Here is a 16,228-nt window from a genome sequence, read left to right as displayed (position 1 = left end):
GCACTACAGTACAAAAAGACAGCTGATATGTAGTATGTCAAAGACTCATAGTTTAGCACAGTGGTTCTCAACCTCTTTGATGAGGATAAATTATCCACAATTTAAAAAGTTTCTTGTTTATTGAGCTGTTCCTCAACAAAAAACATTTATTGAGGGAAAAGACAATTTTAGTTTATATTTTGATTGTATGCTTTTTTTAAATCAAGTAAGATTTAAAGGGGTCATGAATTGAGAAATCCAATTTTCCTTGAGCTTTTGACATATAAGAGGTCATCATACTATAAGAATATCCTGTAAGTTTCAGAACTGAAAACTTCCTTGTTAGTCCAAAAACAGCTTTTATTGGAAACCAATCTCAGAAAATGACTTGTGGAATGTGCCTCTTTATGACGTCATAGATAGGTGAAAGAGAAAATAAACGCCTTCTACTTTTTTTTGATAATGTTGTGCTGCTCATCTTGGCCAGGTCACTTCTGTAAAAGAGATTTTTAATCTCAGAAAGTTTTATCTGGTTAAATAAAGGGCAAATAAAAATATATATAATAAACGCCTACTACATTGCCCACTGGCGTGTTAGTGAGATGACAAAGAGAGAAGAGCACAGGATCACTGGACTGAAAATAACTTTACCTTCCAGACGATCCTAATGCTAATGTATTCTACATTTCACTGAGGATTCTTTGGTAAATGAGTCGCAATTTCGGTGCAGGTTTTGCTTTTACGATATGGACTCGACAGTAATGCGACAACATGTAAGTAACTGTTAATTCTAATGCCTGATCTGTGACCATTTCTGATTTCTGATAGGCCTATGTAATGATTCATGTACAGTCAGATGTTCTTTGTCTATGTGTCAGTAAATCAAACCAGTGACTAAATGGGCAACTTCACATTGTTTCTCTTAGTAGGATGAAAATAATCTGTTAAAACGATCGAAGAACGCTCCCTTTACAATCGCTGCACCTGTCAATCAAACAGCGTGAGTTTATCAGTGACTGACTTCTGGACTCTCGCCAAAACTCCCGTTAGAATCAACAAATCTCTTATTTACATTGTGTTTGCACTTTTAGTTATGATGAAAAGCATTCGCGAGAGTGCAGAAATAAGTTGTAATGATTCATGTTCTGCATTCATAATAATAATAATAGTAATTTATTGGCATTGCTATGATACAACGAGATTACATTAGAGCATCAATCTACAGTGCAATTTCATGAAGTGCAAGAGATCAACAATAGCACATTTTATAAACAGGGAAAAGCGACATAGCCTATAACAAACAATAGCCTCAATAGCATATGAGGCGAAGAATCACTAGTTCATTCATGCACTCAACATGTCTGTGATCCGCTACAATGCTCATCCACTGCAACATTTTACAATCTAAATATAATGCTATAATCAACACTTTTCACGATTAGTTAACCTTGAGAGCTGTAATAGTACAAATGTGCTGCAAGTTTTCGAGAGAGTTCCACATGTGATGCTTAGCTATTTCCCATGCAAAGATGTTAGCCAATCACAGCAGTGGGCATTTACACTGAAGTCTCACAGCAGACTTTCAGACAGAGGGTTCAATTCAGAGGGCTAAAATCAGGCTAGGAAAAATGCCTTTTATTTGGAAATTATGACCATTTTTATGTAAAAATCATATTAACATTATAAGTGCACCCCAGGAAACATTATACAACAATGCAGTTCATGACCCCTTTAATATATTATTTCTATTAAAAAATATTAATAATAATCCTGCAGCCCCCTGGTTGAGAACCACTGGTTTAGCACTAGTCTCTATTGGCTTCTCCCACTTTACACACTATTTAGATTCACATTTTATCTGAAATACTAGACTACATTTTGGGAGACGTTTTCTGAGAAATACAGCTTGTAGAATCTGTCTCCCTCTGTGTTTAACAATCAATCATGCATCTGCTCCTTTAGGTCTTAAGAATCCTCACGACAAGGGAAAGTGACATTGTGTGACATTATCAGCATGTTGGTAGTCTTTTTGGTAGTACTTGTAGGGTAACCGTCCCGCTGGTTTGTCTAAGGAGCTCGACAGCCTCCGAGTGAGTGACACCCTCCAGACTCCGTCCGTTTACTGTCAGCAGCTGATCCCCGCGACACAGACGCCCGTCCTCCACCGCAGCTCCCTGTGGAAACAGCGCTGTCACATACGCTTCACGCTCAAGTACACAAATAACATTCCTTTCTCAGTCAGAGGACTGTGACGTGCACATGCTGCAATCCATGCAAACTGAACGTGTGTTTGGACATGTACTGATGTCTGTGGCTCACTGCAGTCAATAGATTTACTCAACTCAACTTAACGGCAGTGTCTCTTTCTTGTGTACCTTGGGAAATATGTTCTTGACATAGATGGGCAAGTCACCATGGGAACTGCCAAATCCTCCTACAATACTAAAGCCAAGCCCAGCAGAGCCACGTTCAAGAGTGATAGTCTGGAACTGAGGAGAACTTAAACACACACAAAAGACAAATAGAATTAAACCCTTTTTTTTCCCCAGAGACACCCTACTGGAAACCAGGGCAAAGATTAATCTCTTAGTGCAGTTAGAAAAGTGAAAAAAGCAAGCATAACACTTCTATTGAGCAGGGTTGTCTGAATAGTCTGGGTGCCCTGGAGGGGAAGTCCTTTATCTATGTGTAGAATTCTGCTGACTCTAGAGTCTCACGGCATTAAAGAACTGCACTCGCAAACTTGCTCCGAAATATCCACAAGCAGACATTTCAGTAAAAAGGGCAATTTTAATATATTTCATGGACTTATTGAAGGCAGCGTTGGGATGAAACCAGTAATAAATCTTAAATGCTAGCATAAATCAGAGCCATCGTCAGCAGAATGTGAGCATAGTTGACTAAAGGTTCTGTATGATATAAACTACTCATTTGTTCCAGTGACCCACACATTCAAAAATTGTCCTGGGCCGCATTCATTTTAGTGATGAAACTTTTCAGATAGAAAGTGTAATATTGAAAGCAAACTGAGATACAGCTGGCAGTTAAATAAAATTACTTTCTAAATCTTATTGGGAGTTCTTTACATATGAATAATGGGTGAATAAATATAATTTGGGATATTGTTTGTTTTTAACTTGTACAATTTAATGTATATCAGAGTACCAAGAGCCCCAGATGGAATATGAAATAAATTAGATTTTACCCAAAAGGAAGAATGCTCACCAAAAAAAAGAAAAAAAAAAGAAAAAACTAACACTGCTGCGAAGGTGTTTCTAATACAACAGCTGAGGGAGTGACGGCAAATTTAACATCTTTATGCAAATATAAAAATCATATTTGCTATTGTCTCCTTTTCACCACTATAGAACTATGACGACATCCACTTCTGAGAACTTCGGAAATGTGAAAATAATCCATTATCTTAATTATTTATGAGACTATTGCCTATAAAATAGGACTCCACTTCAGAATAGTTTGACAGTTTCTATATTGGAAACTATAAATATGTATTTCGAGTACCTCTGGTGGTTGAGGGTAGTGTAATTTTCTGCGAGTCCAGGTGAGGAGTGAATTAAAGATGAGCGATCTTTACGGAAGCTAGCTCCATCTGCACAGCCACTTGGCATCACCTTTAATCAAACACACAGAGTGTGACATCCATGGAAAGATGAGCTCTGTGTACAATGATTGAACATTTGATTATGCTTTGTATCTGAAATGATTTGATATGTGTCTGATGATACACACCTGCAGTGTGACGGCTCCGCTGCTATTTCTCACGAGGGAACTTGCCTCAGTGACTGAGAGACTTTCTGTCGATGTACCGTTAATGCTGATGACTCTGGCACCCAACTGAAAATTCAATTCAGCTATTTATTTATTTTTGAAGATAGTGGGTTGTTGTTAACAGGGAATTCAGTTTGGTGTTTGTTTTGTTTGTTTTTGTAGTAGTAGTAGTAGTAGTAGTACCAGTTATTTGTTTGAGTAGTACTAGTATGTAATATAAAATAAAACTGGTATGAAAAGTAGCTTGTTTTAAACATCAAATGTTCATACCATTCAGAAGTTCGGGCTCATATTTTGATAGTTTTTTTGGTTATTGGTCTCTAATGCATAATCTCTAAATATAATCTCTAGTAATATTGTGAAATATGATTACAATTTTAAAAAACTGTTTTCCGTTTTAGTGTATTTAGTGTATGACGAACAGTTTAAAAGAACAGCATTATTTAAAAAGAAATGTTTTGTAACATTATAAATGTCTTTACTGTCACTTTTAATACATTTTATGCATCCATGGTGGATAAAAATAATTTCTTTCTACTTACTGACCCCAAAGTTCCGAATAGTATACAGATTGATGTGTATCGTGAGGTTTACGATGATCAACACTTTCTTTTTATTTGGAAATCATTTTTTGGTATTTTTGCCTTTAGGCAAGGCAAGGCAAGTTTATTTATATAGCACATTTCATACACTATGGCAATTCAAAGTGCTTTAAAACAAAATAAAAGCAAGTCAAATAAAAACAGCTCTAAAAGAAATTAAAAGAGATATATGATACAGTTAAAAAAATTAGTTAAAAGAGTAAAAGATGATACATTGATGTGGTTTATTGGGATAGTACACTCTTAAAAATAAAGGTTCCAAAAAAATTTCTTGGTTTGAAGAATGTTTTAATAATCTTAAGTACTTTTTCCACTTTTAAGAACCTTTAGGTGAATGGAAAGATTCCATGACTTTAAAGGTTTCTCATGGAACCATGGATGCCGGAACCTTTATTTTCCAGGTTGTACAGAGACATTCCAGGAAATGAGAAAAAGGGAAAAGGGACTGGGAAAGAACCACAAGCTGGGACTCAAACTCATGTTGCCCAAAGTGCTTTCAGGCCCAATTCTCACAAAGTCTCAAGCGTTCTCATTCTCTCTCTCTCTACCTGCAGAAGTCCTGAGCGTGCTGCAGGGGTGGTAGGGTCCAGGTTGGAGATGTAAATCACTGGATCTCCCTGTGTTTCTCTCAATCTCAACTCCACAGACTCACACTCATGCTGGGACAGAATCATACCAACCTTATATTTACTACTGGATCATACAGTTAATGCTGCAACATGCCTTAAATTACTGCCTTAAAAGTGCTCAGAAAACCAAACCCACCTTCTGAACGGTGACAGTTCCGATGTCAACGTTCCCGTCCAAAGCTGTGGAAAAAGATGAAAACTCATTGATGGTACTGATGAATAGAACTGAATAGTGAATAATTATCATGTGACAGACACTCTTACAGTCATGTGTGCTGAGAGAAGAGAGAAGAGGGTCGTCCACCTCGCCCACCTGCCACAAACAAAATAGAACACTGCATGGCTCTCAAACACTTCGTATAGATTGCACACCATGTAGATCTGATAAGTTGTGCTTGTGTGCTGTAAATATTGTATTGCATGTGTATGATGGTATGCATACTTAAATCTCCATCATACATTAGCATTCAAAAGATTTGGGGTAGGTAAGATTTTTTTTAATGAAGGAAGGCTCACCAAGTGCTCACCAATGCTGCATTTTTTTGATCAAAAACACTGTAAAAAAGTAATCATTTATTCCTGTGATGGCAAGGCTGAATTTTCAACAGCCATTACATCAGTTTTCAGTGTCACGTGATCTTTCAGAAATCATTCAAAAGCTGATTTGGTGCTCAAGAAACATTTATTATTATTATCTATGTTGTGCTGCTTCTGGAAATCATGATATAAGTTTATTTTAAGAATAGAAAGTTGAAATAGAAATCATTTGTAACATTATAAATGTCTTTTTTGTTACTTTTAGTCAATTTAATGCGTCCTTGCTGAATTACAGTATTAAATTATTTTACCGACAACAACAAAACAAATCTTACTGACACCAAACTCACAATTTTCTTTTATATTAGTTGTTATTACAATGTTGAAATACAATATATTCTAATATCTAATTATCATATTAGTCTTTTTGTGGTATCAGCTGGTCTAACTCCAAAAAATTCCACCATGTTTCAAAAAATGATAAAAATCTGATAACAAAACAACAGAAAAAGATGGTTAAATATATCAAAATTAACACAAAAAGTTGAAACCCTAATGTCAACTCAAAGTCACCGAGTAATGGCTAACTAAAGCTCTTTATTTCAATTCTGTTCGGAGGTTGTTTTTTTGCCATTGTCAAGTCAAGTCACCTTTATTTATATAGCGCTTTGTATAATACAAATGGTTTCAAAGCAACTTTACAGTGATAACAGGAAAATAATACAACAAAGTTTGTTTCGGCTGTACAGCAGATCTAGAAGAAAATAGCGTCATTGTCCAGCTTAATTAAGTTCAGTGATGGTTCATTTTTTTCGTAAAAAAGTTATTCATTTTGTTTATTTATTTATATATATATATATATATATATATATATATATATATATATATATATATATAGCCACTCTGGAGAAAACAGTGATGTCATCGTCCAGCTCAGTTCATTGTGTACATTATAGCCTGAACTTAAACAGAGCATATTTTTAATAGAAATATTTGCTTAAATTATAACACATGCATATTTATTGTTTTATATCACAGAGTTCAAAAGTACTGCATAGCAGGACTAATCCAGTTGTCTTGTGTAATGCGTTTACCTGATCTCCATATGATGAAGCTTTAAAGCGCGCCACCTCCAACAACACAGAGCCACCACAGCTCTGCCACACACACACATGGAGAGGACATAATTAGTCCTATTATGATTTTGAAAGAAATGCATTAATTACTGTGTTCATGAGTGAAGTGTGTTTGGGTGTACCTGCAGTAGTGCGCTGGCGTAGTCCTGGGATGCAGCTCGGATGTCCTCCCCATTCACAGACAAAATCTGGTCACCTAGCAACAGTCTTCCATTCAAGTCTGCGACCCCTCCCCTTGTTATCTCAGACACAAAGATTCCAGTGTCATTCCTGCAAGACATGCAGAAAATGATGAATTCTGAAAACACTTGATTCTATGTATTATTCATGGCCTATTGTATAGTGTGCAGTTCTGTAATGTAATTATTCCTTTAGAATAACCCACCTTTTACCCACAATGCAAAGCCCTAGTCCCTGTCCTAGTTTGCAGTTCAGTTCCACACTGAAGAGGTCCCACATGTCCTCGGGTGTGTGGTTCTGCAGGGTGTGTGTGGAGTGGTTCTCTGTCACATGGTCTCTGTAGATACACAATCGCACACGCTGTGGACTCAAGCGCAGGACACTCAAGGCCTCCTCATGAGTGGCCATTCTCAGGTCAATGCCGTTCACCTGGAGGAGAGAACAGAATGGAGAAGAGCCAATCAAAGTACCTTGGACAAGTAGATTCAATATTTGCCTGTTTGGATACTCAGTTCAGTTTAATCAGTCCATATATATGTGCACTGTACCTTGTTGATGTCGTTTTTTATAATCTAAGCCATGAGTTTACAGTAATGATAGTTCCTCTGTACTACATTTGTCAAGTCAAGTCAAATATATTTATATAGCGCTTTTCACAATACAGATTGTATCAAAGCTGCTTCACAGTATCAATCAAAACAACTTAAAGGGGTCATATGGTACATGCACTTTTACAAGTTGATTGTACTGAAATGTGTGTTGGCAGTGCCTGTACACAAACATCATAAAATGATAAAAATCCATCCAGTGTTTTTGTTTTAATCTCCTTATATGTTTTCCCCTGCCTCAAATTGAGCCGTTCGACCGTGTGACGTCACACGGTCGGACGCCCCTCCCGCGATTGTTGATTGACAGCCGGGTTTCAACACAGACCCGCCCTTGCTCGTGAGACAGCTGTCAATCATAGTCTGCGCGGCGCGGACCGGCGCGGTCATTGTTGATATGCTGGAGCACTGTCTATGAGCAGAATGGCGTCTAAGCGATTGTGGTGTTCTGTTCTTGGGTGTAATAACGAACACAGCAGTCATTTTAATGTTCCTAAATCCGAACCGCTGAAGACGCAGTGGCTGTGTTTGTTTTCGAAGGGAATATTCCCCACGAGCAACGTCAATGCTTTCATATTTGCGCGAATCATTTCAAACACCAGACTGCTTATAAACGAGGAGGGGCAGTATAAAGCTGGTTTTGCTAAGAAGCTGCTTCTGGACCGGTACCAACTTTTCGTGTTCCTGCTGAACCTCCAAAATAACTGAAGTAAGTGTAACGTTTTATAAAATCTTTAATATTTATATTAATCTTTGCTGAAAACAGAGCTGTTTTTGACCAGGTAAAATAAGTGTTTTCTTACAATACTAATGAGAATTTTTAATTAAAGTATATTACAAACTTTTAATTTAGACTCTAAAGAATCATATTAGCTTGTACAAAAATGGCATTATATATACCCCTTTAACAGTGTTTGTTTATTACTGGAAAAGACATCCAAGTTTGGTAGAGCTGATCAGTGGTATGATGGGTCATTTAATTTGAATATCCCCAACTGAGCAAGCCAAAGGCAACAGTGGCAAGGAACGGAAAAACTCCATCAAGTGACTCGATGGTGTCCTAAAACTCCATCAGATGACCCAATGGAGAGTGACTTTGGCGTATTTAGTCTAGTTTTAAACTGGGAGAACGAGTCTGAGCAACGAACAATATCAGGAAGGCTTTTCCAGAGCTTCGGAGCTAAATGTGAAAATGCTCTCCCTCCTTTGGTGGATCTGGATATCCTAGGAATGACCAGAAGCCTCGAATTTAGTGATCTTAAAGAGCGCGATGGATTATAGGGCGATAGAAGATCCGTTAAATAGACTGGAGCTAAACCATTTAGAGCTTTATAAGTCAAAAGCAAGACCTTGTAATTAATACGGAACTTTATAGGTAACCAATGAAGTGATGATAGAATCGGTGTTATGTGATCATATTTTCTTGATCTAGTAAGAACTCTAGCGGCTGCATTTTGGACTAACTGTAGCTTGTTTGTGCACACTTTGGGTCAATGGAAGTTCTGTTCAACTTCACTGGTGAATGTTGAAGTTCTGTACCTCTAGTATATGATCTCCTGCACACAACCGGCCATCTCTGTGTCCCCCACCATCCTTGTTCACTTCATGAATCACTATTACTCCCTGGGGAAGGAAGGAAGGAAGGAAGGAAGGAAGGAAGGAAGGAAGGAAGGAAGGAAGGAAGGAAGGAAGAAAGAAAGAAAGAAAGAAAGAAAGAAAGAAAGAAAGAAAGAAAGAAAGAAAGAAAGAAAGAAAGAAAGAAAGAAAGAAAGAAAGAAAGAGTATATTGTCAGCGTTTAAGTGAAAAGTTGAATTGAAAATTTGACAGTTATTCTTCTTTAACACATGCTGGCATGGACCTAGAAATAGTCCAACATTTTTTTAATAATTTAAAAAAAAATGTTTTAAATTCAAAAGCGTCTATTTATCTCCACATGAAAAAGCCCCAGATATGTGGGGAAAGAAAGAATATTGATTTTGCTCCCATTTTGATTTCTGGTGATTGCAACATGACTTCAAACTTATTTTTTTATTTAAAGGAATATTTAATACGTTTTATCAAGAGTATTTCTAGCCTTCTGTCAATGCCACACAAAAAAATAAAGAAAAAAAGAGACTCTGCCATCTCTCAACTCAGCATGCAAGTGAATTACTTTTTCTTTTAATTGATAGATGAGTTGAAATTATTTCCTGCACTAATCAACAGCATCTCATAATTTAAGTTTAATTTGACCTGGAATATTTCTTTAAAGGGATAGTTCACTCAAAAATAAAAAATAAATTAGAGTAGTTACAAGAAGAACATCAATTAGTAATGATGTTAAATTGAGTCAGTTTCCCACTCAAAGCTATTGTACGGCTTCTCTGCTATAGTGCATGAGCCACTTTTAAGGTGAATTCCATAAGAGCACGACAATAACAATGCCAAGGTCTTGGGTTCAATTCCCAGGCAGTCCATGAACTAATAAAATGTATATGTTAAATTCAATCTAAATTGCTTTGGATTATGCATAACTGCTTTATGTCATTTTTGCAGTACGACAGACCCATATTCACTATAACGATTCATTGTAAAGAAAAAGACAGTGTGAACTTTCTTCTAAACTCCTTTTGTGTTCCAATTCAGGTTTGCATTCAAGGTGCTTCATTGTAATTCAAGTTTCGATATTGTGAAGTCTAATATACTCGGTTTCCTTTTTAATTTCTCACCAGTAGTGTGTTGCAGCCTCCTACTATGCTGAGGCCGAGCCCCGTGGAGCCCTTGCAGATATCAATAGTATTTATACAGCCAGCTATGATGGGACATGTAAGGGGGTCCGAGCTCACAGAACACTGGGCCAAGTAAGAAGTGCTGGGAGAGCTCTGATTGGCTGTTGAGCCGCAGTCAGCTGATGAAATGCCAGATGATGGAGGAGCACAGCAGCTGAGGGGCATGTGACTGGCAGGATGACAGGAAGGCTTATGATTGGATGTGGCATTGACTGGAGCAGGAAGACCAATGTTGAGGCTCTCTGAGGAGCGAGATTTCAGTTTATCCTCTCTGCTGATCCTTCCATCCTATCGGCAAACAGAATCATGAGAACGAAGAGAATGAGAACGAAGCAGGCAGATATTTTGTGTCATGTGTTTGTCTAACATTTGGTTTTACCTGTGATAAAACTGAATGTTGACCTTCTCTGACCATATTCATATGCATGCCAGGAGATTTAACAGGGCAGTTGTCCATCTAAACAGATAAAACTGTCATGACATAAGATATAGATGTCCAGTGAAGCAGACATGTGGTAAAGGAAGTTAAATTAAAGAGTATTTCAGAGTAAATTAAAGAATTAAACAAAGAATTTCAATGAACTTGTCAGACACATACAGCTAGCTATGCAAAATTATTGTAATGAACTTGTTCAGAATGGGGTTTTTTTGACAATGATTTGATTTGTTAATCGAGCATAGCTCTATAATTATTATGCCTTTTACTGTTTTAAGAAGTATTTTAGTTTATTTATATGTGTGTGTGTGTGTGTATATGGCTCCATTGCCTCCTTTACTGGTCCTGTAGTCATTTGTTTCTGTGCATCTTTATTCCTGACGAGAAAATGAAATATGTGAATCAAAATATGTTACATGTACACTACACATAAAGATAAAAAAGAGACTTTTAGTGAAAATACTTCTAGTTTGATTTCAAATTTCTTACAGTATTTTCATTAAAAATGACAAATATCAGCATAAAAATTGGAGTGAAATATTGACTTGAAATTCTTTCATGGCACCATGCATTTGAGCTGGCCTAGAAATATTGCAGAATCTCTTCCTCTATTTAAAATTTTACATTCATCTTGGGCTCACACTTTTGGACATCACAGTAATAATATACATAGGCTACCTACAGTATATGATGAGTCCATTATAATGCATGTGTTAGTCTGCATTCATGAGAAAATGTCTCACCTTGTGAGCAGAATCTTAACTTTAGCTGGAACATTGTTGATGATTGCTGTTGCATTCTGGTGACTGCGTCCATACAGCACTTGTCCATTTATCTGCAAAATATACACATTACCATGAAGAAGACAAAACCTTGACCTTTGATACGAGACATATTTCACGAGTTTTGCTCTTTTAGTTATGTTGAGAAGATTGGGAGAAATTGTAACATTTTACATTGTCCTTTATTACTCACAGACTAATACAAATCTACATACCATGTTTTATAACTTTCATATGTGCCAAATACATGTAACATTACTAGAATTATAAAGAGAAAGGCTAGATCATATTATCAAATTTAATCAATAAACCAATCACACAAAAAAAATCAGTGAGTACAATGGTAACACTTGAAAAAATATATATTTAATTTATATGTGTATATTTAAAAAAAATTACTTAAATAAGAGACTAGTAGTATTAAAATGTGCTACTATACTATAATTCCTTTATTTATTTCTAATACTGATTAGTTTTCACTCTTATATGGTACTTTAAAGTAAAAGGCTGAGTGGGATTTATTGTATTTATTTGCTAATGATATGACAATGATTATAATGATCTGAAATAAGCTAAATCATTGTTCACTATTCACTATATATATGTATATACACTCACCGGCCACTTTATTAGGTACCCCATGCTAGTAACGGGTTGGACCCCCTTTTGCCTTCAGAACTGCCTCAATTCTTCGTGGCATAGATTCAACAAGGTGCTGGAAGCATTCCTCAGGGAGTTTGGTCCATATTGACATGATGGCATCACACAGTTGCCGCAGATTTGTCGGCTGCACATCCATGATGCGAATCTCCCGTTCCACCACATCCCAAAGATGCTCTATTGGGTTGAGATCTGGTGACTGTGGAGGCCATTTTAGTACAGTGAACTCATTGTCATGTTCAAGAAACCAATTTGAAATGATTAGAGCTTTGTGACATGGTGGAAGTAGCCATCAGAGGATGGGTACATGGTGGCCATAAAGGGATGGACATGGTCAGAAACAATGCTCAGGTAGGCCGTGGCATTTAAACGATGCCCAATTGGCACTAAGGGGCCTAAAGTGTGCCAGGAAAACATCCCCCACACCATTACACCACCACCACCAGCCTGCACAGTGGTAACAAGGCATGATGGTTCCATGTTCTCATTCTGTTTACGCCAAATTCTGACTCTAACATCTGAATGTCTCAACAGAAATCGAGACTCATCAGACCAGGCAACATTTTTCCAGTCTTCAACTGTTCAATTTTGGTGAGCTCTTGCAAATTGTAGCCTCTTTTTCCTATTTGTAGTGGAGATGAGTGGTACCCGGTGGAGTCTTCTGCTGTTGTAGCCCATCCGCCTCAAGGTTGTGCGTGTTGTGGCTTCACAAATGCTTTGCTGCATACCTCGGTTGTAACGAGTGGTTATTTCAGTCACTGTTGCCCTTCTATCAGCTCGAACCAGTCTGGCCATTCTCCTCTGACCTCTGGCATCAACAAGGCATTTCCGCCCACAGAACTGCCGCTCACTGGATGTTTTTTCTTTTTCGGACCATTCTCTGTAAACCCTAGAGATGGTTGTGCGTGAAAATCCCAGTAGATTAGCAGTTTCTGAAATACTCAGACCAGCCCTTCTGGCACCAACAATCATGCCACGTTCAAAGTCACTCAAATCACCTTTCTTCCCCATACTGATGCTCGGTTTGAACTGCAGGAGATTGTCTTGACCATGTCTACATGCCTAAATGCACTGAGTTGCCGCCATGTGATTGGCTGCTTAGAAATTAAGTGTTAACGAGCAGTTGGACAGGTGTACCTAATAAAGTGGCCGGTGAGTGTATATTTATGTATGTCACTCAATATTTCACTCATAAATATATTATTTTATGATAATTATATAATATACAATGATGTAATATAATCATTAAATGAGTATTAATCATTTTTTTAATAAAAATATTTGAATTACTATTTGGATAATTAATAAGACTTGACCAATTCAAATTATGTTCCATTACTTTTGTTACAGTCAAACCTCAATAAAATATTTTATGGTAGCTACCAGTGACAGTATAAGCATCTTTTGTTCATGGTAACTTTTAATCAACAACCTACAGAAAAAAAAACGCTAATAGTTTGAATTCAAAGACATTAAACAGTGGGAAATTTACATTAAAATCAGTGTTTTTTTAAATGATCTCAATTTAGAGTGTTACACTGGACTTCTGTCTCCCGTGCATCATGAGAAACTGAATGGGTTTGCTTTCTAATAAAAAATAAAGTCTGGAATAATTTGAATGGCCAAATGAAAAGTTTCTGTTGTTCAGTCAGAGTTCAGGAGGTGGTTCTCACCTCCAGTAGTTCATCTCCCACTCTGACCCGACCATCTGCAGCAGCAGCCCCGTCTGGTTTGATCTCGGACACGTACACGCTCATTCTTCCACGCGCTCCATCTCTGTTCTCTGACAAACACAGTCCCAGTCCAGAGCTGTATGAGCCACAGTCCAGATCAAACATGTGAAGCTCTCCAGGCAGACTGCCATACCTCTGCTGCATACGGCCTGCTTACACACACACAAACATGTCAAAACATCCAGACAAAACAATACAGACACATTAGTGGACACACTAATAGAGGCATTGACTTGTATTCTGAGCTAAGGATATTTTTGATTCCCTATGATTTACTCCTAAGGTTAATTTAAACCTTTCTGCATTTCTGCAAACAAAACTGCAAGCAGTTTTCATCGTGGGGACGGTTCCCTGCTCCTCACAATGTAGGAGATTTCAGGTTTGGTCTTTAGGGGACATTAGGTCACACAAACATACTCCAGTAAGAGGCTTGCTCCTGCTCGCTGTGATGATGTGAAGCCTCTTCTGGCAGGGGTGGTCTCTCTGGAACCTTCTGCACTCCATCTGTTTCTGTGTTCACTGGCCTAGAGGGCAGTTTCAGGAGGGGAGGAACTGAATGTGGAGGTTTCCCCAATTTCCAGTCTTCTGGACGCTACAAATGCAATATAAAGAGTGATTATATTCTTCAGAAAATACATTATTTAATCAGTTCTCTTTTAAAATCTCAACCGTATAGCACAAAAATCAGACAATCCATATATATATTTTCTTGTTAATAAATACTAACGCAGCAATTTAATTTGTGCAAAGAAACATGGTAAATAAAATTAGTTTTCATTAAATGTTAAGAAAAAACAGTCTTTATTAGATTTTTATCATCTCACGGATCAGGAAATGTTGTGTCTTATTGCTATTTACCCTTCTGAAAAAAAAAGTACTCGCAACTGTATTGAATGTGTACTTTTAGTGTAGCCTCCTTCAAATCTTAAAAGGAAATCTTAAAAAAAAAAAAAACAGTACTTGCAGATAATACAATTATTACTCAAATAAAAAGCCACTTCTCTTTAAAGGCCCCTTCACACCAAGAACGATAACCATACGCATAACTTTGTTCTGTTTATTATAAGCGTGTTGCAGTTTTGTCATCTGCCGCTTTAAATGTCCGAGCTTTTACAGCAGTATGGATTCTGATTGGCTGACAATGTTTTTCAGTCATCAGATGGAAAAAAATCGTTCTGAAAGTGAGTCCAACAATATCGTTTCAGTGTCGTTATCGTTGCAGTTGTGGCGCTATTATTTTACATTTAGAATTTTTTTTAGAACTTGATCGTTCTAATTATCGTCCTTGGTGTGAACAGGCCTTGTACACTTCCATGACTATGTTTCTTATCACACTTCAGTACACCTAAAAAGTGCACTTTGTAATAATGTAAAATTAAAAGTATTATTTTAAAGTACATTTTAAATAATGTTTCAAATCATGCTTCTTCATACTTACTTTGGTGTGTTGACTAACATACTTAAGTCCATATAAACAATGTAAAACTGATGCGTATTATTTGATATTACATTCAAAGTTACAATATGTTTGTATTAAATTGCAACTTCACTACAACATCAATACAAATGTGTAATTAGAAATGTATTTAAATACATTACACACAAGTTTTAATAGAAATGACTAAGTATATTTTAGCTTGCCATAAATGCTTGTAAGTACATTACACTTTAACCACATTTCAAAGACAATTGAAGAAGCCTAATTATGAAATTATGAAGATGTAATACTTAAGTGGGTCAAAAAGCCCTCTAAATTGCATTTAATATAAATTTAAACTATATTTTAATTTAATTGTGATTAACATAAGTGTTCCAAAATATTACAATTAGTTCACACTTAAGTATCTTTATATTTCCTGTAACTAAATAAGTTTTTTTTAAAAAGTATTCTTAAGAGTACTTCTTTTTCACAAGGGTAGTGTTCACCATGCAGATAATATTTAACTTATATACATATATTAGATTATTACTATGCAAACACACATTACAGACCTTAAAGGGAATGGGGCTGAAGGGGTAGGTTGGGGAGAGATTATTGGGGATCTTGGGATCCTAAAGAGGAGATAAACTTTCATATTACCATATACATCTCCTAAAAGACACTAATGATACACACAATAGCATAAGCAGAAATATACCTGATGATTTTGACAATTTGATTTTGATACATTGTCATCTTCAGCACAGTTGCCAGGGGCTGTAACCTGGGCATAGAGAGGAAATAAATGTTTTATGTACTCATGTTTTGTCTTGTCTATTGTACACTCACCTAAAGGATTATTAGGAACACCTGTTCAATTTCTCATTAATGCAATTATCTAATCAACCAATCACATGGCAGTTGCTTCAATGCATTTAGGGGTGTGGTCCTGGTCAAGACAATCTCCTGAA

The 16,228-nt window shown here is 36.7% G+C and overlaps 1 protein-coding gene across 1 annotated transcript in view; it reads right to left on the bottom strand.

The window, feature by feature from the left end:
* Window positions 1-1,752: 1,752 nt before the first annotated feature.
* si:dkey-92j12.5 (multiple PDZ domain protein) overlaps window positions 1,753-16,228 on the bottom strand; it is a 66,179-nt gene continuing 51,703 nt past the window's right edge. Inside the window, exons 22-40 of the mRNA XM_056265049.1 lie at window positions 15,976-16,041; window positions 15,830-15,889; window positions 14,255-14,429; window positions 13,778-13,986; window positions 11,406-11,497; window positions 10,994-11,039; window positions 10,606-10,683; window positions 10,167-10,514; window positions 8,997-9,080; window positions 7,058-7,281; window positions 6,795-6,942; window positions 6,631-6,693; window positions 5,264-5,312; window positions 5,136-5,179; window positions 4,919-5,029; window positions 3,730-3,834; window positions 3,502-3,611; window positions 2,355-2,478; window positions 1,753-2,153 (exon numbers count right to left, since the gene is read on the bottom strand). Of these exons, the coding sequence (XP_056121024.1) occupies window positions 1,989-2,153; window positions 2,355-2,478; window positions 3,502-3,611; window positions 3,730-3,834; window positions 4,919-5,029; window positions 5,136-5,179; window positions 5,264-5,312; window positions 6,631-6,693; window positions 6,795-6,942; window positions 7,058-7,281; window positions 8,997-9,080; window positions 10,167-10,514; window positions 10,606-10,683; window positions 10,994-11,039; window positions 11,406-11,497; window positions 13,778-13,986; window positions 14,255-14,429; window positions 15,830-15,889; window positions 15,976-16,041 (2,301 nt within the window). The 3' untranslated portion in view covers window positions 1,753-1,988. The remainder of the gene's footprint in view (window positions 2,154-2,354; window positions 2,479-3,501; window positions 3,612-3,729; window positions 3,835-4,918; window positions 5,030-5,135; window positions 5,180-5,263; window positions 5,313-6,630; window positions 6,694-6,794; window positions 6,943-7,057; window positions 7,282-8,996; window positions 9,081-10,166; window positions 10,515-10,605; window positions 10,684-10,993; window positions 11,040-11,405; window positions 11,498-13,777; window positions 13,987-14,254; window positions 14,430-15,829; window positions 15,890-15,975; window positions 16,042-16,228) is intronic.

The sequence above is a fragment of the Rhinichthys klamathensis genome, unplaced genomic scaffold (genome assembly GCF_029890125.1).
Source record: "Rhinichthys klamathensis goyatoka isolate OS25496 unplaced genomic scaffold, OSU_Roscu_1.1 h1tg000229l_1, whole genome shotgun sequence".
Classification (NCBI taxonomy): Eukaryota; Metazoa; Chordata; class Actinopteri; order Cypriniformes; family Leuciscidae; genus Rhinichthys; species Rhinichthys klamathensis.
This window is presented reverse-complemented; position numbering and strand designations above follow the sequence as displayed.